The sequence below is a fragment of the Lepisosteus platostomus genome, chromosome 13 (assembly GCF_059453375.1).
Source record: "Lepisosteus platostomus isolate fLepPlt1 chromosome 13, fLepPlt1.hap1, whole genome shotgun sequence".
Lineage (NCBI taxonomy): Eukaryota > Metazoa > Chordata > Actinopteri > Semionotiformes > Lepisosteidae > Lepisosteus > Lepisosteus platostomus.
In genome coordinates this window covers 39,444,250-39,471,094 of record NC_142623.1, presented here as the reverse complement: position 1 = coordinate 39,471,094, position 26,845 = coordinate 39,444,250, and the positions used below count along the sequence as shown (strand labels likewise).

The 26,845-nt window shown below is 37.0% G+C and overlaps 1 protein-coding gene across 2 annotated transcripts in view; it reads right to left on the bottom strand.

Moving 5' to 3' along the window:
• Positions 1-6,030: 6,030 nt before the first annotated feature.
• Positions 6,031-26,845, bottom strand: part of synpo (synaptopodin) — a 32,640-nt gene continuing 11,825 nt past the window's right edge. For both annotated transcript variants that reach the window (XM_088604604.1, XM_088604605.1), the window contains exons 3-4: positions 13,985-15,888; positions 6,031-8,876 (exon numbers count right to left, since the gene is read on the bottom strand). In XM_088604604.1, the coding sequence (XP_088460730.1) occupies positions 8,271-8,876; positions 13,985-15,888 (2,510 nt within the window). In that variant the 3' untranslated portion in view covers positions 6,031-8,270. The remainder of the gene's footprint in view (positions 8,877-13,984; positions 15,889-26,845) is intronic.

Sequence of the window (26,845 nt, the reverse complement as noted above, 5' to 3'; positions counted from 1 at the left end):
TGCTGGAATTACAACATTACTTTTACTTCTGCCATTTGCATCAACGGCCACATGTTTACACGATCTTTTAGAACAGAGACCACATAGAACAAGGATCATATTTCTGCATATAAAGCTAACAAAAACAATGTCTTAGTTTCCAAAAAAGATGTGCAAGTGTTCTGAACATAAAATGGCAAAACTGTTTTCTACTATTGATCAGTCTGGTATTAATCAGGGTTTGCAATTTATTAAGTATGGTTAGAGTTATCTTAGGGCACATTAAAACATGTGAATTCATGGTTTAGTGGCAGACCTTTTTAATAATACCTTCTGCTTCTTATTAGGAAATATTGTTTTCTCATGTTAAAAGAAATCTTAATGTCTCAGAGAAGAGCAATGAGCACCTTTGATTGCTGAGGAATAATTACAATATCCTTAGTAGAACCTATTAGCAGTATTGGGTCAGGGTGCCCAGGATCCAGTTTCACCTTGAAGAAATCTAAATAGTGAGTCATGGCTATTCAATATTCAGGTACAGTATGATAGCATCTATTCACATCAATTAACAGAGAGTCTTTACTAACCTCTGGAAGCAATTTGTATTACAGCAGTAGACAGTAAAGAGAAAACATACGAACGATACACATACTGTATATGGTACATGCACAAAAAAAAACATCTGTTAAACAAGGTTATAGCAACAGTTCAGGTGGGTAGCTGCGTCAGGATGCGTAGTCTGCAAAGGAACAAGTAATAGGTTTATTCCATGCTGAAAAGAGCTTTTCTCTTCTCTTTTCAGCACGGAATAAACCTATTTCTTGTTCCTATAGCAACAGATACAACTGAGAACTGAGTGTTTTAAATTAGGAAATAGGAATCTGTGTTCTGAGGAGAGCAATTGGAATTCAATTAAGCAAAAGTCCTGTAGGTTAGAATATGTTTTAATTCTAAATTTGTAAACGATAGATGTGGGATGGGGCCGAAAGAGCAATCATCAGAGACTTTCTGACATGGTATGACAATATTCAGCAGCTTGTTCTTACTCCTCAGAATCAGATTCCCAAACAATCAAATCTGGGAACTGTATAATGAAATGCATTTCAAAATTAACCAAAAAGTTAATTTAAGATTGGAGCTAGGGCTAGGATTCCCTTTAATAGTAGACTGCTATTAATGTTGCTGCTGTGTTTGTAATGGGATTTTTGGACTTTTTGATTGAGCTCCAAATACTTTTTGCAGCCTTCCTTAGGGGTTGGAGTTTGCATTAGGAGTACAGGTGTGACCTAACCAATGTTGTGCAACCACACAAATCTCTCATGCTACACCTACAAGTCATATCACCTAGTCTAAATGTTGACATGAAAAAAGCAACTAAAATGTTAGATGAAATCAAAGTATTATTGTATTTCTAATCATCCCTACCCAGGGAATAGTCATGGGCATTGACTTTAAACTCATTCACAAAAACTATTTCAAACCCGATACGAGATTTCTCCAAAAGTGTTAAGAAAGTGCTCTAAACGTTTTTGAAATGTGCAATTATTCACTTTTCTTTAGGTTTTTTTTCTTGCTCTTTTTTTCACAGATGCTCGTATAAGTATTTCAAAAAGTATTTTAAAATTAACCATAGTTCCCTAATGGTAACTTGAGAGGGGAGCTAGAGTTAAGGTTAATTCACCTTCAGAGTAGACATCTATTAATGTTGCTGCCTTTTTTTAATGCAATTTAAAATATAGGAAAATTGGTGTTTAGGATTTAGCTCCAAATACTTTTGCAGCCTTTCTTAGGGTTTGGAGATTGCATTAGGAATAAAGATGTGACTTAGCTAAGTTGGGCTTCCACAAATCTTTCATGCTAAGCTTGCAATTCACATCACCCAGTTTTAATTTTGACTTGAGTAATGCAACAGTGATGTTAGCTGAAGTCAAGGTATTATGGTGTTTCTAACCCTAATAATCCTACACAAGAAATAGTTCATCTCATCTCATTCAAAAACAAGTTTAAAGCCGATTCAAGATTTCTGCAAAAGTGTTCAAAAAGTGTTCTAAAAGTTTATTAAATGTGCAATTATTAACTTTTCTTCATGTACATTCCTGCTCATTTTCATACAAGCAAATTAAATATTCTGAAATGCATTTCAAAATTAACCGCCCAGTTGCCTTGAGAGCTCTTTTTCATACATGCAAATATACTGTGTTTAAAGCAGGTTCAATAAAAGACTGCAAAAACATGATAAAAAGCTTAAACCAACCTTAAAATGTTTAAGCTTTCTTAAGAAAAATAGACGCCGTTTCCCTTAAGAAAAAAACCTTTGCCTTTTTAATTTAACTTACTGTCCAGAACAGTGACCACATATTTATGTATAATTGACATTGAACACACATGACATAGTTAAGTCATGCTGATTAACATTTGTCTTCCAAAACGTTGATCAACAGGGATCTATTTCCCCATGACTGGAACATATGACAGCAATGGTGTACCTGTCACCTACTCATCTCACAAGAAAGTCACCATTACAGCTTGGGGACATACAGTACATTGTTGTGCCGACAGGAAGGGTAGTGAGTGTGAAATCCCAAGACTTAATCAATGTAGAGACATGCAGGCAGATTGCCATCAATCACTACAAGAGGTGTTCAGTAGTGACTTAACACTTCTGTCCAGATCATCACACTTGGATGATGATGTGTTGATCTCATCATAAATCGCATTCTTCCAGATTATAGCCTGCCGTTGACAGACTGTATCTGGCTGGAACATTCTGCCAGGTTAGAAATTGTGGACTGTTAACAACACAGACATGAAGAGGCAGTACACTGATACAGTCAAGCCTCCAACATACTGATGGCGAAAAGGTGCCGTTTCCTTGACAAGGGAGGTATGGTGGTTCCGTTTTTTTGTTTTTCCTTTCTTAATTTTCACCAGGAATGACATTCAACAAGTTAAAATCATCCCATCGCCTGTGCCCCCACAACTGTCCCGTTTCTCAGTTCGACTAAATCATGAGGTGCTTTAGTAGACACGCAACAAAGTCACTCAAGTGTGATCAATTAATTAAACGCCAAAAACCTGTAATTAATATCCAGAATGCACTTTTTTTTCTACAAATATATGCATATATGCAGATAAAGCTATGTTTAATTTTATGTACGGTACAGTATATCTACACGTTTTTTTTTAATTTGGGATAAAAGATTAATTGGTTAGTAACGGAAAATCCCCTATATGAAGCAAAAATTCCCCAAATGAATCACCGGTTAGCAGTGTTTAATTATTAATAATCGCATTCACAGAGGACGTCATTCCTACTGATTTACAGAGCAGAGAGGACCTACCTCATCCTCCACTGAGTTGCAGTACTCACCTGATTGGTGTGCAGGAGCCATTATGCCGCAGTACACAACCGGATCAGTTACAAATGTTGGAAATTCGCCAGCTGAATTAATGGGGGACTTGAGGAAATCAAGACTGTAAACCCAGAGAGAACTTTAGCCAGGACATCGGTGTTACACCCCTGCTCATATGGGTGGGGACTTTCATGACGCAGTACACAGGACCTCGTTTTAACCTCTCATGCCAGTAAAACAAATTACGACCGCAGTGCACATTAACGGTAATTAAACCCTGTTGTCGTTTAATAAAACTACCCTGTATTAAAATAACAGCTTGATTTGTAGACGTTGTACTTAATATAGTGAGAGATAGATAAATACTGGGATTGAAGTGCGTGATACAAAATTCAAAGCAAAAAAATTCGATTAGAAAGACTCTAAATATTTTACAATCTCGTGGATGAAGATTGCTAAATGGCGGTGAAAGTGTTCAAAAATATTTTTTTGTGATTTTTATTAAGTGCAGTATTTTTTCACGCAAACGCTATCATTCAGCGCCATCTTTTTGTTGAGACAAAAAGAACACTAACACGGGAAACGTTATATCCACAAATGTTACTAAATATAAAACTTTATATATATATGGAAGGAGTTGGCAAAATATTTTCGGTCCTTGGCATGATATCCATTTAGTGAGGAGAGTGAGCCAATACCGTCTAGGGATCCCTCGGAAAATCGTAAAAAATAAATACATGCCACTAACGATTAGTTCCATTTTAAAACGGAGTGGTTTCTTTCTGAAGTAAAACAAACCAAATGTCTTAACAACAATCCTTAAAGTTTACCTATTGGAAAAACACTAGAAAAGGGTAAAACAACTTATTCTAATTCTGTTGCATTTTTACACTTAAAATGGGGCGCATTCAAAGAATAAAGAAATGTATTATGAGTGAAGGGGGATTTGTAAAGCAGAAAACGTAAGAGTTGTTGTATTTTAAGCACCTTCTGTTGGAAGACGAAGTACTAAGAGGAATACATCTTACAGGCCACAAGAATCTTAAGGAATTTGGATTTATGTTGGGTTATTTGGTATGGAAATGCCATTTGATAGGCAGAGCATAGTTTCCAGATTAGAATACAACACAGTTTAAGCCCTTTTGGCTTCATTAAAAGGGGAATCCTTGGGGAAAGTGCTGTAGTAGTTGTCCTGATCTAGACATCATGGGGAAACAATAGGAAAAAGGACAGAATAGTGAAAACACTATACTGCAATTTAAATTTAAAATTACATAGACCATTAGTAAGAATTGATTTAGAAATTTGTGTATTATTTCGATCACCAATTATGAAAGTGCCCTTCTGCTCTAGAGTTCTAGGAAGATCAACCACATTTAATTGCCTGAGGGGAAGGAAAGGAAATACAATATCTATGCATTATATATTCTATTGTGCATAGAAATTCCATGTGTGCAACAATGTGTAACAGGAGTCGGTCCAGGCTCCCGTGAAGCGTAGTTCTGGACCCTATGCAGACGGTATAATCCGGAAGTAAGTGGAGAAGGATGACGCGGAGGAGACAATGTGGAACAGGAGGGGTTGACAGACAGGGGGGGCGTGACGAAGGTGAACTGGTGCTCGGGGGGCGTAGCCAGGGTGAACAAGTCCAAAACCGGATAATCCAATCGAGACAGGACAAAGCAGAGTTAAAAGCCGGAACGGGATCCGGTACAGGGACAGGGATTAAAAACGGGGTGGCGAGCTCCGAGCCCCGGACTCAGCAGGGTCAGGATGATTGATGGTAGGCGGGCCTCTGGGTGTCCGTCTTCCAGTGCAGAGCCCAGAGTAGCGAGAGCTTCAGGCTTAAATATGGAGGGGGCAGGGCTGGGGGCAGGTGCACGTAATTAGCAAAATAAGAAAGAGCCGGAGCGCCCTTAAGAGGAGGGATTAAGATCGTGACACAATGTATGCAGAGAAGTTAAAGGACACCACTTTCTATATAGACTATTACAGTACATAACACACACCAGATTACACTGCTACCCACTTTAATGATTCCTGCTGTTCCAGTTGATCCCATCAGACTTTGGAACCTGGGATTCCGGCTATTTGACCATTAACATTCCTTGCAGAAAATATAACTAGAGAATTCTTCCATTCAAAATTAATTTACCCGGTGATTTCTGATTGGAATAGCAGTGTCCAATAAATACTCCTGCAAGGTTTTAAAAACATTATGGATGTTTGGTTGTCTAAACTAAGAAGTCTTTTAGTGTTTCCATTAGCATGTGTAAAATGAGAAGCTCACTGCATGCCAGGGAAACGAGATTTAACTTTCATACGATGTCCAGAGACAACACCCCAACCACATCTTGGCAGTCCTTTCAAATATGATGGAGCATTTCAAGAAAAAAGGGAGCCTTACTGTGTTCATTTTTCTGACATGCTTCTTGGATCTCCTAATGAAACTGCTTTACTCTTTTACTTTAACTGCTAAATTTGGTAATACATTCCCATTATGCAGCAACAAAAGAAAACACTTAAACTTTCCAAAACATTGGCATTTTCTCTATTGTCTTCTAAATGAAATAGTTGTTAGAAGTGACTAAAAATACAAGCAAGGTTATTTCCATTTTGAATGTCAAATGTACTGTAAGTATACAAAATTATTATGTTAAACTTTTAAGGAAGAACACACAAATAACAATAGCCATAATTTATTTGTAGCATTATTCCTTTATATATGTTTTTTGTTGTCATCGGTACTGTAATTAACAGTAAGAGCACTGCAAGATCAGTTAATCATGGAAGATTCCATGTGTTTGACAGTCTAGGGAAAAATACAATGTCAGATGTTTTTTTTATTGATAAAGTCCAGGGCTAAATAAGCACAGCTCTTATGATTTTAAACCAGACTGTGACAATGAAAAGTTATTCTTGTTGGAGGTGCAATGTCACCACACAGCTGGTATCTCATCAATCAGAAGGTCTGTAAATAATCACTGGGCCTTAAAGGTTGCAAAAATCTGCTGATGTACTGAACTGGGACGTCACACCATCTCCTTTATAAGAGTTTTCTGCGTGGTGTTTGAAGAACCGATATTTTTCTAAATGCTATCAATCCATGTAAAACAAAGTATGATACATAATGTTTATTAAAGGCTGTAGTGCGTTTCTTGACCCAAAACTGTCTACATATTTGTAGACTTGTTTGTCAAGAATGAAGCAAAACTGCCTTTAGAACAATTTGTGAAGAGAAAAAAATGTTATTAATACTTATAGTTATAATGATAGTGATAAATATTCAGTGTGTGATAACCTGTGAAGTCCCAGTTTTGTTTTCCAAACAAATACATATCCCTCTGGAAGCACTCGACTCCTTTCAGTAAAAAGCAGTTTAACCACGTTATTACAAGTCAAAATGCTAGGCAAAGAAAGTAAAACACACTTTGACATTGTTAAAATAGGTGTTTCAGACATTCCATCCTAGTGTTAATTGTCCTTTTACAATGAGAATATGTAATACACTACTTTCAGGGATGTCTTTAGATATGTATTCTCCTCAAACTTATTTCTTATAATAACATGGTTATCAACAACTGTCTGTCCCCATTTACACTTCAATAAACTTCTGCTTCACACTTCTTACTTTTCCTGTCTCTGCCTTATTGACATGACTAATATTATGGTATACTTTACGGTGGAGCTGACTATAGAGCATAGAAAGTAAGGTTTCACTAAAGTAGCTGTATTTTTTCAGTTATTTATACTCTTTGGTGTGTATTTTCAGCACAAATTAAAAATCAATCTATCTTAATCAAATTAAGGAAAATTAATTTGCATTTTTATAAATGTGTGTCCGTGTCCTGGATTTATAAAGAAGAACCTCCTTTACATATGACTCTGTTTCAGCTGCAGTGCTTGAAAGAACTACTTCACTAATTCACCATCAGCTAACCATCACATGGACAAGAATGTTTACCAATCAACAGCTCTTTCACTTGCTCAATCTCACATACAATTACCACAGGTGGTTTAAGACATTCTGGTTGCAAACACAAAACATACACAATTTAAGGGATATATGGATTATTGCACTGTTACAAGGATTTAAAACCAGTTTTTTAGCATATCTATTGCTGTTGTAGAAAATGTTTTAGTATATATTTCTAAGTCTAAATATAAGGCAGCCTCAAAGCTTGAAAGGTGTGAAGACGGCAGTATTTTTTTGGTCTGAAATGCTATTATCAGTCTTGCTCGCAAAGGAATGTAAATGCAGTTTTGTTCTGTTTCTACTAAATCCCCTTTGAAGTCTTTTGGGAATAGAAAAGTCTTCACTCATGTTCACTCATCAAAGTGCATTCATGACATCCAGAAAGCAGAACCTGGTAGCTGAATATCTGCAGTGTCCTGGGTCACCAGTACTGCCTGGAATGTTTGCTCCTCAAAAATCCTTCTGGATTTGAAGAATCATTTTGATGTCCTCACAGTCTCTCTGATGATCAGAATCAGGCTGTAAATATCTCGCAGAAGTATGTGCTTGCTAGGATTCTGTTCCTTTTCTCAAGACGCTGCTGTGTTTGTAAAAAGTAGAACGTACAAAAATGAGAAAAAACTCAAAGGAGCACAAATAAATGCTTATTGAAAAGTTATGGAAACTTTTAGAATGTACAGTAATAATATAATAAAATACTCAAATTTGTTAATACTTTTGAACTTGTAAAAAAAATGTTTTCTTTGGTAGGAGGAACAATTCCAATAAGAATGAATTTAATTTTGGTTTGTGCAATTTACAGTATTTGCATTTTTTTTAAAAAAAGCCTGAAAACGAGATGCTTCCAAAAAATGAAACAGTCTCTGCCCTTTCTTTGATGGAATGGTTCTTGTATTAGCCAAACATTTCATCGAAGTGACACCTTTATACTGGGGCCTACCCAGGGACATGCTCTGGTATCCTTATAGATCTGCTGGAATGCTTCCTCTTTTAATGCTGAAGTTGCCCTCCCAACCTCTTGGACAGGTGTTGTGGCTCCGGATGCTGGGAGACCTCAGCCCTGAATCTTCAGACTCTACCGATGCGTCAGAATCCGTCAGCGACCGAGTAGTATACAAGTGCACTGGTGACCTGATCATTCTAGATGGAGTTGCTGGGGGGCTCTTAAAAGATGGAGACTGATTGGATAAAGCTCTGGATCGGATGGTGGAGGGGCTCAATGGCTGATGTCCGTGGGGTATAATGGAACCACCTACAGGAGATATGGAAGTCCCTCGCCCATTTAGTCCTCCGGGAGATGGACTGTTTTTCCTTCTAGCAGCATTGATAATGTTCTTGGCCAGCAGTCGACGGTTGGTCTTGATATCCTGCCCTATGGGGGACTGGCATCTGTCCTCCCAGGGCGGGGAGATGGGGGAGGAGCCCGTGGAAGGGTAAGGGGAACGCGAGGACGGTAACTGGACTTCTGTTGCTGGGTGGGCCTTGACTGCGGTAGACTCTGGGCTGCTGACCCGTGCAGACAGAGTTGGCGTCCAGGTGGCTGCTACAGGGACAGGCGCTTTTTGGGTCTGCATGGAGAAAGAATGACATTAAAAAATTAGTGATAAGCATAGACAGGTTCTGGGACAATAAGAGTGGCATGGTCTCTCCACAGACTTTCTCCAATAGCAGGTATTTTTCAGATTGAAATGTTGACATAGCGTGCATTCCTTTAGGGACTATGTAAAATCCCCAAACCTTTGCCCTCTTTACTTGTGTTGTGATGTTTCGACCACAAGCACACTGATTTCACAGAATTCCAGAGCCCTTAAATCTACAAATATCAGAACAATGAAGATCCCCTAAACCGAGTACAAAGTCATAAATGCATTGTCATTGAATCATCAGAAGTTTTGCTTTCAGAGCGGGAAAAATAAAAGTCTTTAATCTTATAGGCCTGAAGAAGATACAGCAAGGCTGTAGATTACTTGTGCAAGAAAACACAAAAAGTTTTTTAGAAGCAGAGAGGTTTGGATTGAACACAACAGCTGGATAATGCTGTTTAGTGAAGAGGGCAGGGAATGTCTTTTTAGCTGTGTCAGCCTGCAGGAAGTGGAGAGCTTAGCATAATGATTATACATTATGTTACAAAATCTTTCCTTCACGCTGACAAATGATGGAGGGAAAATATGCATCATTGGTAGCAAACCACTATTTTGACCAGATTTTATTTTTCTAATTTGTAAAGACTGACCAAATCCCCCTTTTACTGTAACTGAAAACATTGGAAGGAAGCCTGCATCTCTCAATCAAAAGGTCAGCTGAGGTCCTTTTGACCCTTTTTTGTTGAAGGATGTTCACTACCATTACTACTACTAAACAAACATTTTGAATTGTGTGCCTTACTATTTATTACTCTTCTCTTCATAATCAATAGACAGAACAGCAGGGACTTAAATCGTGTAGTGTTAAGATAATTTAATCTCAGAATAATAGAAAACAAATATATTGGAAGTGTCTTTCCGCAGAAAATGTTAAATACAAGGGGCTAAGATTTACACATTTGTCTCTTGTTCTTAACTTTAAAAACTAATAATTATTCCTAGTTATTTTTAGGACATACCTTCTACCTTGCCAAGCTACATACTGTAGTAACCTTTGGCTGCCAAGACCTTAAAGAGCTATACAGTATGTGTCTGAATAAAGAGTTTTAAGAAATATCTTATATGCATAATACTTGATTCCCAAATGTTACATTCCTGCTTGTATTTCAGCAGAAATGTTATCCTTTATCTGTATGTGATTACACATGAATTCCTGAACATTAGCCATTAGCAGGTTTTTATGTCCTCCTCAAATTACTGTAATGAAGCTCAGATTAAGTCCATAACCTTTCCCATGATTTGTTTTTCACACTCGGAACTGTCAATCAGCTCTTAAGCATGGAGTAGATATATATTCCTGCAGCAGGGAAGCTGCTGTTCACCATCTGACTGAACACATCTGCCTGACCACATTCTACTAACTGTAGTTAATGGAAACAGCAGGGACCATCGAAAACTCAGCCTCCAGGAGCTGGAATGGAATGTGCAATGATTTCAGTCAATGTTGAGTTTTGCCTTGGTTAGGATAATGACTTGCTGTCTTTTTGTGTTTGTTTTTTAAAAACTCTATGTGTATCTTCACGTCTCAAGCATTCGATTTTTTTGGAATTTTACATTTTTAAAAAAATATAAAAAAAAGATTTGGGGAAGCCAAATAAGGCTCAAAGGCAAAGAATAAAAAAATGAAGAGAAAATAAACTTTCCCACATTCCATTCCCTCTTCCTTTACTGCCCTTTATTTAAAATGACTTCCAGACTTGACATTGGATCTAGAACTTAAGAATACTGGTAGTAAAATCAAGATCACTTGTTTGCATTCCTGTGTCAAAAGCCATTCAACCTCTTTCTAGACACATAAAGGGACATTTTTGTGGGTCACTGTGTTTGTGTCCATTCATCTCAGTTTGCCACAGATGCTGTATCTTTCTGGTCAAGATCCATCCCTCAACACTAATGTCTTAAAACAAACTTCACAGCTAGTTGTTGTTAAGTCATAATTCATGGTGGAACTTTTTAAAGTTATCTTACACCCAGGGGTGAAATATCATAGGTAGAGGCAAAATGGAAAACATTAAACTATGAATGATCTCAAAGTGGAAAAAACTCACCACCTAGACACTATCAACTATTGAAGCTGTGCTTCAAAAGAGTTTACAAAGCAGCATAAAAGCAAACAATGCACCAACAAGATGAAAAATCCTGGAAGTTTACAAGTAGCTAAAACACTTGTATTGTGTTTACTTTAAAGGGACAGTGCTTTTACTGACAAATCTATAGCTTTTTCATTAATGAATAATTTCTGATTTCTGTTCTATACCAAATACATAGAAGATGTTACATTCCCGAAATTAAATCTAAAGAGTCAATCATGTGAATCCCAGTTAAATCTGTCTTATTTATGTTGTTAAAGCTTAAATGTAAAATATGATATTACAATTTCTACAATAAATCATTCTGCAGTCCATACAACTTGTAATGACACCTTTCCTGGGTTGTCAGTGTCTTGATTATGATAAGAAAAGTTTTTGGGTATTCCACATCTTATACATCTAGAGAATGATTTGTGACCTCTTGTCATTCATCTTTGATACGCTATTGGATTTGCTATTGCTATTGCTATTGGATTATTGGAGTTTTAAACATTATGACATTTATAATCTATTATAAATAGATTCAATATTGTAAACAACAATTAGTGTTCATTAAAGAGAGAGAGGAAAGAAAGATAGTCAGGAGAAGTATGAAGATTAAGCTTTAATAAAGAGAAAAGAGTTTTCAAACAGTTTGAAGAGTGAAATATAATAAAGACAGGGAGAAGGTAAGGCAGAGCCAGATAAATGCAGTTAAGACAATAAAGCAAAAAAAACTGTTAAAGGAAACAAAAGCATAATACATCTTAAGTAATACTACAATATATTTTAGATTAATTTTCCCAACAAAGATGGGTTTTGCAAACAGTCCCACAACCAAAGTGTAGGTGACCTTATATCATGTTTAAATATACAGTAGATAAAGTACCTGTACTTTTTTCACTTTTATGTACGAATTACCTTTCATGTTATAACAAAAGACACAGAATTAAGTCCTTACACTTAATTCAGACTGTAGGTCTGAGAGTATCCTACTTACAATACTGCTATTTTACTATTATGTTCACATCATAACACAAATACAGGCAACTCTAATTAGGAACTTTCTATTATTTTGTAGTTACATTATCAGCTATTTAAGGTCAATCTGATCAGTAACTTCTATTTTATGATAAAACTGATTGTATGTAACAATCTATAGCATAAAAAGAGCACAATGTTATTCTGTGATCTGCTAGTTTAGGTCTTCCTAATTCACTGAAGACCAGGTTCCACACAAACAGGCTGTAAAAAGTTTATAGCCATTTGAACTTGCTATAAAACACTTTAAAAGCTCATTTTAAAACTTTGTTTTCAAAGGAGTCATACATCATCAAAATTAATTAAATTAAAATATAACATTTATAATAAAACTATTTGGAAACTATTTGGAAAATAAACATAAATATTTGAAAAATATAGTGAACTCCTACCATGCTATTAAAAATTAACATCGTATCAGTTAATGGTAATTTGTTCTTGACCTGTAATATTGCTAATAAAGTGCTTGCAATCTATGAATATTTTATCACTCACAGGCTTTTGTTACACAATTGAAAAGGCAGAAACTAAAATATGACTTCATCTTTACTGATGTACTCCATCGAAATTGTGTAGTTTTATTACATAGCTAGCTTTTTTAGGAATTCTTTAGATTATTCATCAGAGTGATCCAATATAATGTACATTTACTGTATAGCACTTAGATGATTAACATAGAGAAGATTTTCTATCATGTTTGGTGTGTAAATAAATGTAGTTCCAAGGAACACAGTGACAATAAAACCAACTGATGCCAGTGCACAAAGGAACATTTAAGAAGGGTTTTAAATGTTTTATCTTTCTATTGAACCCTTGAGGGGACTTGTTAAAAAAGAAAGAAAAAATGCAGGCAAAATATGCTTTTATAGCACTATTTTTCTGTGTTTCACATTTGGATTTTAATTGGATTGAGCTATTTCTGTTTTGTGGCAGAATCAAAGTGAAACTCGAAACTGGGAGTTCCCCTCAATTCCTTGGGTGTACAAATTAAATTTTAAAGCATAAATCAAAAACCGAAGGAGCCAAGCCATCTGTTCAAGTAGTTACCATTACCAGCGCCCTTCAACAGGCAGCTAACCGAAAACAAATCTCTGAGAAATCTGGACTGCATTACTCACACTTAAATTGACACTACATTCTAAAGGTTGTTTAGGAGCATTTCAAACTCTCTGGAAAATGTTTCAAAACACATAAGTCTATACATACGTATTTAATCAACAAAAATAATATTTTTTGTAAACAACTCACAATTGTATATGTTGAACATAACTTGCCACTGCATTTATTAACTAGCACAATATGAAAATAACTAATGCTTATTAACTTCAAAGAACTGTTACTTGTCACTATTTAGGATCCCTTTAGTATTTAAATACAAATTTTGATTAACAAATGAATAATGTTAATCGGCTCTGTTTACTAGAACAAAATTGAATTAAAAATATTGAATTTTGTGTATTAACCAAAGCATGAGAGGGGAAGGGCAGTCAATTATATTACTGCTTTTCCATCCAAGCTTGCTGAACAGACTTCCCATTTATTTCTACAGCTGCAGAAGTTCACAGCCTTTTGAAAAACTATTTCCCTAATAATACTTAACTTGAATACTAAATGTAAATCCAAGTAGCAGAATTTCTTTCACCCAGCACACAAATGTCAGACATTCATTTACAATTTTAACATCTTTTTCAACTCCTTCTCTTCTTTTTTTCCCTTTTTTACAAGAAAAGGAGAGACAAATTGTGCAGGGGATTGGTTAATTGCTTATGACGATGGCTCACTTAAGAAAGAAAAAAAGCGAAAAAGTATGCTGATGTATGGATTTTCATTTTAAAATATGATACCAAACATTTTACGATCAGTGTGGTGCAAGCACTCGTTCATATTTTTCGATTAATTAAAGAAAAAGGAAGGCCTCCACACCTGTGGTTCAATCCCTGCCTTCTTGGCAGAGAATGTAGGTCTTGGTGTGTGGATACCAGGTTTTGGTGACGATACCCGTTCTGGAGATAAAGCAGAAACTGGGGAGGCTATATGGACAACTTCTGGCTCCCGACTTGGTCTGAAATCCAGGGTTCCCACTCCATTGACTGGGCTAGGTGGTATCTGAGGAGAAAAACCTTTGGTTGCTCTAAAGGGTGCTGGGCAGTTGAAGAGTGGAGAGGGTGAAGGAGGAGACAGTGGCAGAGAAGCTTGTCTTGTGTAAGCCTTATCAAGAACCATGGGTTTAGGTGGTGGTGCTGCCTTGGGTAAAGAACTCATTGGGTCTTTGGCTGGGTTGAGGATGAACAGAGAGGAGTTTAACTGATAGGGCTGGTGCTTTATGATGTCCATCTCTTTCTTGGTGCAGCCATTTTCTACCACTGACCTTTCCTGGTTTCCATAACTAGCAGCAGCCAAAGATCTGGAAGTCCTAGATGGGTTCGGACAGTAATGGGAAGAGCTAGCCATGGCTTTAACCCGTCCTGGCATGTTTGATGGAAATGTCCAAGAAGGTGGCAGGGACATAGTCGGGGACGGGGATCTGCCAAAATTTTCTACCATCGATGGGGCTTCTACAACGTACTTCTCCATTCTAGACTGCCGCTTCGCAAACAGCTCTGCTCCCTTCCCTGCCACGTTCATCAGGCCTTGAGCTGGTTTGGGCTCAGACCGAACTCTTGCTCCTGAGCTCTTCAAGCACGTAGACCATTCAGGTACTTTGACTTCCTCTGAATCTGCTTTGGTTTGGAAGTTGGAAGCCTCAGCACCGAGAGCCAAGAGTTCCTCATCTTGTGTGTGCTCGGATGGCTGCTTTTGCTTTTTCTTCTCGTCCACTCCTTGCACCAGGGACAGGAGCTCTGGATTGGGGGCCAGTTTGGGCTTCTCCTGAAACGTGAACATTGACTTTCTGGTCGCCCGACGAGCAGTGCCTTCTTCCAGAATCCCCGTTTTGACAGGCACTGGCTGCTTGATGTGCTGAGGCACAAACGCCGGAGTCAGACTTGCACCGATGTTTGATGTGTACTGAGGAGATGGTGAAATGACTCGGGACACAGGGGGAGGATTTGAAAAGGTAGGCAGAGGGGCAGCTGAAATTGGAGCTGGTGGAAGAAGATCTATCACTGGACTTCTAGCCTCTGGTGACCGTACCATAGCTGGTGAGCCAAATGGCTTCGCTGTTCTGTTGGTGATAGCTGGTGGTTGTTTAGTTAGACATAAAGTTACGTCTGCAGTGCTTGAACATCCATTCTGAATTTTTGCAGGTTTGACCAAAATGTCAGCGCATGTCCCATTTGCCTCAGTTACCTCTAGCCCATTAGCTGGCTGGTCTGTACTAATATTATAAACATCACTGGGAGGCTCATCTTTAATTTCCGTGCTTGAACTCTCACAAAAAGGCTGCACTGGCAATTCATCTATCCCATCCACAGGGAGAATCTCTGGCTTGCCCAAGTGATCCGTATTTTCCACCTCGTGGATACCACCAATTTGTTCTGCCATTGTTTCAGTCCCTGTATATTTTCTTCCCCCGGGACACCAGTTGGTCTTTGAGCTACTGCTGCAAGGGCTCGATTCTACAGTTGTTCCTTCAGAGCACTTTTCTTCCCATGTTACAGAGTTATTATGGAGAGGTCCTTGTGTCTTGTTCCCCCCAGGCTGCTGCTGGACTCCTTTTCCAAAGCTGACCAGAGTGAAGGCATTCACCCTTTGCTTCCGCCTGTTGAAAAGCTGCACTCCCCTGGAGCTGGAGTTGGATGGTATTGTCAGCTGGGCAGCTATGATCTGACTCCTGTCTCTTGCTTCTTTCAGCTCTTTTTCAGATAAACTGGCACTTCTGGAAAGGTCTGCAATTAAAACAAAGAGAGACCTCAATAAAACAAACAGGGAGGAAGTCCAATTGATATAGAATGCTGCAGTAAACATTTCAGGAGAAACATAATAGTTTAAAACAATGTGGAAAATTTACAGTTCTTAAATGCAATATCTAACACAAGGAAAAAAGTTTAAATTCATAAAGAGTATTTTTCCTTAAACATTAAACTTAAAAATATTGCCTTTTAACTGCTTCTCTGGCAGCTCCAGTATTATTTTTTATTGCCTAAACTCAGATGGTCAATGTACATTAAGCATGTTGCTCGCTTTATTCAGAATAATAATTCTTTTCAACTACAGAAACAGTTGTTTATTGGTTTCTTTGCAGCAAGAGAATTTGTATACTTCTTTATTTATAACTATGCTGAGCATGTAGTGAGTGGGAAATCAAGAAGGGGACATTAAAGGAAACTCTAATCCAAATCAGGAGGCTGTTCCTGGAATAGAGAAGCATCGTCGTCTGTGCCCTGTAACAAGTCTGCGATGGTAAACAGCCTCTCTGCCAAAGTATTAGATGCTTTAAAATGAAGGATCAAAGATTACAACCTACAATGTTAAAATGAAAAGCTAGCAGAGCAATTGTTTCATTTAGTCTAGAAAGTCACAACTCCCGCCACCCACACTTCTCTGGCTACAGCTCTTCTCCATTTGTGAACTTCAAAGAAAACTAACTGCTGTCACTAAGCAAGTCAAATAATCAAACTTTAATACCATTCCAGAAGGCGATCCATTACATCTAATGGGCTGTTATTACGAGCCGTCAAGTTTTGGGGTCAGGTAGCACATTGTAGTTTTAGGAGTGAATTGATGAGCACATGTTTTAGCATTCAATGTGAACTAATTTTGAGTTCAGATTTTGAGACATTTTTGTATGCATTGTTAAAAGAGCCTAAAATTACACACCTTTACGTAGGATTTTTATAAAAACACAACCTGTAGAATGGGAATGTCAGCACTTGAATAACAACACAAAATAACAACCAGCTCCCTGTTGAATGCTACTGTATGTAGTTATACTGCATTATTAATGTATCACAACTGTAACCAGATACCCCATGGACTAAAACCTGGTGCTCTGTACTTTCCTATAGATATTGAGATAATTACATGAATACATAAGTCCTTGGAAGTGTAAATCCTATTAAGTGCAGCACAAAATGAAAAGTGACATAAAATAGTCCAATATTATTTTTTGAGCCACAAGAAAACTGGCCACAATATACATAGTATCTTAAAATATATAAACCAATTATGTCACTGTATTTGCCTCCCCACATATACTGTATGAGAACATTGGTTGCTTCACTGCATTAAATTAACAATGTGTTACAACACAGCATTTGAATATATTTAGATTTAAAGTTCCTCTCTAGACATACTATTTTTAAATAATGTTAACCAGCGCTGTTTTTCATTATTTTTGTTGTTGCCAATAAGTAATCTCTTGGATTTGGTCATAAGTGCTTTAAGGGAAGACTACTATTTAACTCAACAAGTAAAACATATTTTCTTCTTTCTAAGGGAACGCTAACCCCAGCCTCAGCAACAGTCACGTTTGTGGGTTTAAAACCTCTGTGCATTCATTTACAAATCTGTCAAATCCATTTATTGAACACGGCATTGATTTCTTGTTGTTACCTATACTGCCAATGCTATCTGTGCAGTTATTTCCTCAGCCATCTGTAGTAATCCATCCCAGGACATTCCATAACTACCTAGAAGAGTGTTGCGTGAAATCCTAGCATGCCGTCAGAACTCCAGTGCCTTCTATGCCAAAAATGAGCTGTCATATGTTTTCCCTAACCAGTCCCTCTATCATGGCTTTCATAAGCAGGGAAATCTTTTAACTGGAGATAATCCGATTGAATCATACTGTACATCTTAAATTGAGTCAACTACTGATTAAAGGCTAAAAGCTAGAAAAAAATATAAGAAGATCAGTCATTGCCTAAAACAAAAGAGATATTCAGGAGACAAATTAAAATGGAGCACTTCTTAGGACAAAAGTACGTCAAAACAAATAAGTGATATAAAGAAATACAGTTCATGAATCCACTCCAATGCAGAAGTGTAGGCATAGTGTGAGTCAGTACTAAAAGCCCAAATCTAAGAAAAGGAATGCCTTTGGTACTTCAGATGTCCTCTAGATAGTAGTGTTGATGAATTGCCGGAAAGAAGTACTTCTGTTTTCCCTGAGGACAGCAGAAATTAACAATGCATCTTATGTGGTTGTCTGGCCTGATGGTGTCTAGTCTATGTTACAACAGTTGCCTGGAGAATATTAGGCTGAAATATTAGAAGCTGTTTCTTACACCTTTGCTAGGCCCCACCTCCCTTAGCCAGACAAACTGTCTCTATACTATAATCCCTGAAATAATTTGGAATTTATTTAGTGTCTTCAATTTTTTTACTTGCTCATCACCCTAATGCAACAATCATGTACCGTACCACTGAGGATGAGCTATTCACAAACCTATTTCCTTTACGCACAACCTATTACAAAAAATCAAAGAAGCTAATCCCTCTTTATACAATTTAGATGAACTGGGTACCCAAGCAGCTAAGTTTTCTTTTAAGTACCTACTAGCTAGGCAATAGGCTCGGATCCCTAACCACCTTGGTTCACCTTGGAAACAACTGTGGAATGTTTTTTTTTTTTAAATAGCAGTATAAACAGATGCAGCTGGATCCTTTTTTTTTTAGGCAGAGAAGGACAGAACTTATGCTGCATTGTAAAACATTCTCTGGCAACACAGGAATGCTTGAAAAAGGAATTTGCATTTGTTGAAACGTTTGGGTTTTCCACACCAAATAAGGATGTTCTTTTTCAGACAAGAGGCAACATTTTATCTATTATGTGTAAGTTCTTGCTGAAAACCAACTCAATTAAAAGACCCTCTGAGATACAAATGAAAGTGAAATATTCTTCAACTAGAAATAGAAAAAGACCTACCATGCAATGTCTGGTTAGTACTGATCCAAGAACATGCCAGCAGTTCTGTTCTTTACCTCTTCTCTGTATTTCTTACCTAATGTGACAGCTAGCCTGTTTGCAGTTATCTAAAACATGCAGTTAGCCCAGTAAATCCCAGGAATTCATATGCCCTCCTCTGTGTCCGAAATGAACCTGCTGATCTTAAACCCTCCCGCTTCTTTTATGAACTGCAACAAAACCATGGAAGAAACGCTATCTGATGCTGCCCTGACCTAGCCTAGAATCGTGCAGCTCAGGCTTCCTAATGCCCTCAGACCACTCACTGGGAATGTCTGAAATGTCAGCCCTCAGGAAATTACAGCCTGAGCCTATACTCCGGCTGCCAGCTCAACAAAGCCAGGACGGATGGCAATCAACAAAGTTTATAATACTGTGATAAGAGAAATATTAATGGACTACAGTAGGTTCTCTCTCTCTCTACTATACATATTTCTTACAGACATGAAATAAACAGTAAAAACCATGACATGTGTAATATTACTTTATATAGCATATGCACCGTTGCTCTTTTCCAGATACACTTTACACCTGTTAGGAAGCTTGAGGTGTGAGAATACAGTGCATATAAGGAATAATTTCCTACATCTGATACTTGAACTACAAAATTGTATTAAAGCAGTGCATGTGACAGATGTATAAGGTCACATACAGAAGAAACAATATCATTGAATGTGATCAATGCTATTGGAGCAATATCATTGAATGTGACAAACAGGTCATCCGATTAGCACAAGCCCGAAGCAGCCAGCTTTTTAAAGTTGCTATGGAGTAGGGATAGCATTGTGGTAGCACTTAAACAAGCCTTCAGAACTTCATCAGCACTGGAATTCTTTCACAGCAAGCTAAAACAAAAAAGAACATTCTTTACACAATGGGTAATGTTCCGTCTTTCCTTTATGATCAGAAAAGAAAACAAAACAGCTAATTTAGGAAAACACAATTGTGCAGCAGATAAGGTATTAGGCCACACTAACAAAAGGGTGTTGTTCTTGCTGAGGTCTGAACAAGAAAGAAAGTTTCTCAATAAACAAACTGTAAGGTAACACAGGATGTGTGGCTGGCTTTATTGGAATCTCGTATGTATGACTAAGTCTCTCACTCATTCATTCTTAACCACTTCCAGAATTGCTAATACCTGCTAATAATACTGGCTGTATGAGGAGACATGTAGGATACATGCCACCGAGTGCAGAAGAAAAAGTAATAAGAATGTATAACTGGACTTTTTGTAATCTGCAACACACAGATCTATAAAAAAAACATTCAAACTGATCTTTTTATTTATGTCAAATGTGGGAAGGGACAAAAGAAGGCTGATCCCTGAAACTGACATGCAGAAATCCTAAATATTTAAAATGAAAGTACAATATGAATATATGCAAAGGAACAAGTAATAGGTTTATTCCATGCTGAAAAAAATCTGCCCTAAATCTATACATTTCAACAGTTGTAATATCTCCTTAACTCTCTTGTTAACTATGAAAGTTCAATAACCTTCTTTACACTTAACAGCTTGTTACAACAACAGACACATTGAGTCCTTAATAGCCACACAAGAAGGCCCCAGGCCAAAAATGAATTTCATAGCATGTTCAACACGTGTAAGATTTATGGGAAAGAAAACATCAACTGGAATAGTGCACTTGTGTCTCGCAAATCTTTTGGTGTTCTACTACACTATACAGCTGTGTAGCTTATATAAAGTATTTATGATATATTCACAGTAAATCATGTACATACATTGTAAATCATGCTTAAGTATGTCCAATTTAATGTGCTTCACACTGTTCTCCAATGTGACTTACATTTGGTTGCAATTATACAGCTGGTTAATTTACTGAAGCAATTTGCATAAAGTATCTTGCTAAAGGGTACCAGAGTATCCTGCCAGGTATCTGAACCAACAGTTTTCCAGGTAGACATCCTGAACTCTATCCACTGCTCCACACTTTGAATTAGGTATTTTGTACCTGGTACACCTTTTAATAATGTTTTTAAAATTCCCTTATTTGTGAGCCTGTTTTTTTTTTTTTCAGAGGATGAATTTTAAGATGGTAACCAAAAACGTTCCACATTGAAAACAAAATGTTAATGTGGAACAGTAATATCTGATTTTATTACATATCAAAATGCCAAAAGGCTTGAGGTAATGTCTGCAATGAAGGTACCAATTTATTCCCTTTCACTAAATTACATAGCAACCTGCAGATTTGTTCTTGCAAATCCAAGTCTTTTTATCACATTTCAAGGGTGCCCCCTTATAAAATTAATAAAACAATCTTTTATGGTTGTCAACTCGTGGGGCATTCTTGTTCTGCAAACATTACATTGAACTTTAAAATATTTTTCAGAAGTGCTTTAAAATGGGAATTTTCAACCTTGGTTTTGGTCTTAAAGTACAATGCAAATCTTCCTGAACCTTACAAATGCCATTTGTCTAAAATAACAAAGTGAATAAAGTACTGTATAATTATCCTTTTCCATACATTGTGTATTCATTTGAACATAAAATTGAAGTTACGCAGTGCTTCTGGAACTTTTTTTAAAAAACAGGCTTATGAAAATCTTATAAACATCTACGCATTATACGGTATGTTGATTAATATCATTTATACAAAAAATAAATTGCTTTCTTTCTATTCGATTTCCACATATTGTAAGATTACATCATGTTACAATTACTCAAAATAAAACTTGGAAAACATCTCCATGCCATCAATTCCAAAAATGTGTGCCAGATCCTCTTCAGTAGGATTATAGCTTTGTGGAAAAAGGTGCTGCTCCCTAAGTATGTGTTAAACTCCGTTATGTTATGAAACATTTGCTGGAACAGTCCAGACAGCTAGGAGGGTTACGCAAACAGAATATCTGGTTTCATATGTTTTCTATTGGATCTTTTCTATGAGACAGTTGGATCTAAACAGGACTGAAACCCAGTGTAACCACAGGACACACTGCACACAGGCCTGTGCAATAATTTAGGAGAACAGGAAACCGGCTTTGATTTGAAATTATTCATTTGCCATCAAAGCACACACATAGTGTTCAGCTCACAGCTGAAGTAATTTAGTGTTAACATGCTGAAAAAAAGGCATTATCACTTTCAAGGGTGACTTCACAAACTTCATTGTCTTTTTCCACATGCGAGACTCTCTAAGGTTGCTCCTATTTCTCATGTTGTAACAGCTTACATTGGTTTCAAAAGCTATGCTAGTACTCAGTTGTTAATTTCATAATAAGAAAAGAGTAAGTGGGAAATGTACATTATGATAAGAGCAGGCGGAGTATAAAAATAGTTATCAATGTTGACTGAATTGCAACTCAGGCTTTCTGGTTTCGGAAGTTGGATGTTCAGTACATCACTTGCCACATGAGCTTCAGCTGGACATGAATTAAATATGAAAGTATTTTTCCCCTTTCACTAAATTACATAGTAACCTGCTATGTAATGTAAATTACATAGCAAACACAGCGTTACCTGCTTGCCCAAAGCATTCAACAAACCTTTCTTAAAACACCACAGCATTGAAATGGTGTCCATTAACTTTCCAAATAGATTGTACACACTGAAATAAGCCTAACTGCATGGTCCAAAACGGCTCATTATTGTTTCAAACCTATTGAAAGTAAAAATTGTGGACTATCATTCAATAGCTGCCATTTGTTTTTTGAGCTCTACAATTTCAAGAATAACAAGCCATTGCCGAAGTTGTGAGTCTGCTTTTGGAAAGAACAATTTAAAACACAAAACTATAACGTTCTGGAAGTTACAGATCACAAGCATGAACTGAGCATATTCTGCCATATTCACAAAATTTCGGGGTTTGCAGGTTGGCTAGAAAATAATTGAAATATTAAAATATTCTGTGTTGTGATGAAATAATACAAGCAATGGGTCATCTCATTTTGTTCTCCATTTTTCCAAACTACAGCTAATCGAACATAAATCGAATGTAAATAGAGTCTTTCTAATTGGTCAGGTCACTGATCATAAAGACTATCTTCCAAAGCCTGTGAGAGAGCACTTCATGATTCCTTTAAAAAGTTTTACTCCACAGGACTTGATTCTTAGCCTGTACAGAATACTCTCATATTCAGCATTCGAAGTGCTGTCTTTCGTGGGAGTTTGACGTCCGAGATTAAACGCTGGTTTACTTGTCACTGGACAAGTGTCATTTGGAGTGTTGCAGTGGAGACCGACGATTTCGTTCATTAAAACATTTAGAAATAAACAGATTTCTTGGGGGGGTTAAGGTGCGCCATTTCATGATGTTGAAATAATGCAGGTTAGTCCGGAGGTCAGGATCTGAAGAGCAACAAGCATAAACTAGTCGTTACCAACTGCAATTAAATATTATAACTGAAAAACGTAATACACTAATTACTCTGAAATAGCATCGTAGACACTTTACCCCCCTCTTAAGGGATTTCATGATGTGCTCTTGTACTTCTTTGGTTTTAGAATTCAAATATATGTACAGTAAGTATAAAAGGTCCATATTAACATTGTGTTGCTAATGCTACTAATTAGCAATACGATTGGGGATAATAAAACAAATAACGAAACTGACTGAACTATTACTAAACTGTAAGTAACTGAAAGTCGGCAGGGAAATTTACTGAGACAAAGCACCTAACTTTCCCGTATACATTTGTTTTTATTTGTTACATACTGTACTGTAGAAAATATTACCAACAACTATTATCTGTTTTAATACCCACATTTCAGAGTTGTGAAGGTCTTCTCAGAGAACGAAAGGTTTATAATGTACTATCCAACACTTTTTTAGTGAAAAGATGCTTATCTTTGACTAAAGCTGCTCTTGAAATTCAACTCCTAGATGTCTAAGGTCTACATTATAAATACAACCAAGAATGTTGACTACTCCAGTAAAAGCTATCATTAAGAAGATAACTTCATTCGCTTGACGCACAGAGGTACTCAAGTTCATAAGAGAAATAAGTACTGCTTACAGGTAACATTCAACGAACCTTTTCACATTATGTTGCAGCGAGTTCCCGATTGTTTTAATAAAATACAATGAGTAGTACTACACTGATTTATTTTACCAAACTCTTATAATTTGAAGTCGTTCGCCGTAAAATCTTTTTACACAACTATCGAAGCCTTACTGCCAGCCCCATCATTTACTGTATGCAATGAGAAAACGCATTTGGTATGAAACTGGACTTTGCAAACTTTCCGTCCCTTTCGGTCAGTAGGTGTTCATACCAGGACTGCATAAGGTCTTCCATTATACTTGTTATGTTTCTGAAAGATACCTAGTTAGAATAATGATCTCCCTTCTTACCTTTTATTCAGTTAACTCCGTTCTCTGAATAAAACTCTCACCAGCCTTTTCAATTTAACTGTATAGCTTTCCTCCACACCCCCTTTTCCAGCCGGAGAGAGGATCGTATTTCGTTTTCATAGCGAATGGCAGCGGCCGTCAAAAAGCTCTTTCGGTTCTTGAACACTCTTCTGATCTTGATATCATGAACTCCAGCTCCGACTTTTAGAACTGTCTATAGCACTATCGTAGTTATCTATCATCTCTGTGTTAAGATGGATGGATGCCCCAAGGTCTTAGTGCTATCGTTTTCCCTTTAAATATATTATCTTGCCGTTGTCTGGCGAATAATTATAGATGCAAACGCCATTATAAGCTTTTCGCTATTTGTCGTTCTTTAATTTGTAGGAGTTACGTATTTGTTTTTTCTTTCATTTTTACTTTTCTAACCACAATGACTGCAGGGTATTAAAAAGTCATTTTAGTCAGGAAATCCCCAGAGTTCCCCGTAATACACCGTTCCCCGCTCCTACAAGATTCAGTTTGTGTGTATTAAGAAAAGTTTATTTTAATCGTGTTTATTAAGCCTGAAATATTTAATGTCGAATATTTGAACATAGGATCAACGGTGTGCTCATTACACAGCGACTTTGTGAAAAGATTAAATTCTACTGCTTTGTAAAAAGCTTCAGGTACGAAGTGATGTCATTGTACCTTCCTATCCTCATATCAAAATAGTTTAGGATTCCAATAAAATTATTTTTGCGAGGGCAAGTGACAGGAAGCAATCCAATGACAGGGAAAAAAAAACACAAACAAAAAGATGAAACACTGATTGTGAAAAGCATGGCCCTTAACTTTTCTGAACTAAATATACTGTAGGTTTGCTCTCTTCAATGAAAAGGCAATGACTTCTGAACTCGAAACCCGGATCTTGTGAAGATAGAGTACTGAAATTGTGTCCCCAGAAGATTTCAGCAGTGAGCAAAAGCACCATACAAGGCAGAAGTATCCCAGAAAATGATGTTTTTCTCTTTGGACTGTTTTAACTCGTTAAACTGCTGTTCTATTTTTCTTTGTGTGAGAATTCTATTACAAAGTATTGCATTTATCACAGTGAAAAGACATTATTGCAGAGCATACGAGATAAGAAAGATGAGCAGATTTATCTACATTACAGGCTGCTCAGCCTATCATATCTACCACTGAACTCTTATTCAGCTCATTACAGAAGATTCAATCGTAAGCCCCTAATACTGAATCATGTGTTCTCCACCAACTATTATACTGTATAATCTGATACAATTAATGCTATACCTGTATATTACTATTGTGATACTATCGTATGAATAAGCTTGTATATATCTGTAATCAAAATATTTTAATATTATGAGAAACAAAGTGATGAAAGACAATAATGTAAATTGAATTGGGTGGAGAAGAATCATAATTGATCTGCAGATGTCTTGGGTTAATTCCTGTAGGTTAAAATCATTGGATTATATTTCAGTTCCACAATCTCCTGATTTCTAATGGCTTGTTTCTAAAAGCTGTATCTCTGCTGGGCTTTGCGTTAATGCTTCTTATGAACAGTAAAATATAGTAGAATATAGCAGAAATCGCTCATCGGGAATTGGCCGATACCACCATTCAACAGGAGTTACAGTACAGTACGTTTCTTTATTGTCTCAAATGGGAAATTTGATGGATAATTTAAGTGGTATTATTAATGAGTTCCATATAAAGTTGAGTTAATCACTTGACAAACCAAATATATGTCAGACAGGATCATTTAAAAAAAAGTTAAGTAAAAATGGAATGCTAGGCTTTGCTTTAGATACCAAGGATATCTCTGCACATTTAAAGAGATCTATAAATGGATTTATTCACTGAACACCGTATGAAACTCATGTTCATATGAAATAGAAGCAAGAAAATTAGATTCTACTATTTGGGTTAAGATCATCTATATGGAACGATAACATTTTTAAAGGTTTCAAAGTCAGCTGTGAAGATCTTCATCGGTTTTATTTAAATCTTCTGCGTTCGGCTGCCCTCTAGCGTTCACAATGTGAAAGGTAAGGAGAGCTCCCCAGCATACTGCTGAATGTGGGGATTTAGAGGCTGTTTAAAGACATCTGGCCTTCTGAATTCAAACTACTGATCTGTGGCGAGCCTACCCAGTTTAAAGACTGACCTTTTTGAACCTTAAGCAGCAGTCCACTGGGAGTGCAGAAGAATTTCCTTCCTTTTAAAGGGCAGATATTAAACTCTCATGCAAACGTACCTTGGACTTTGGTCTCTAGGTGCAGATAGGATTCTAGCCCGTACTGCTTAGGAGAAGAATTTGAGCACTCTCTTTGCTGCTCCAAGCTGTCTGTCAGAGGAATGATCCACTGTCAGATCTAAACTTTCAGACTAGGACGAGGCATTCGGGTAGAATAACATCAGCATTCTTGCAGTGCAGCAGGGAGAGCAAGGAATTATCTGGAACTGTTGATGGCAAAGTACTAAACTGACAGATTTGTGTTTTGGATGCACAGATTCCCATGTGACACCCAGTTATACACAGCTCCTGCTCCATTAAACTCAAACCCTCTTCTCTAAAGAAGAGGCCATCAGATAAGGAAGACATAAGCTTTT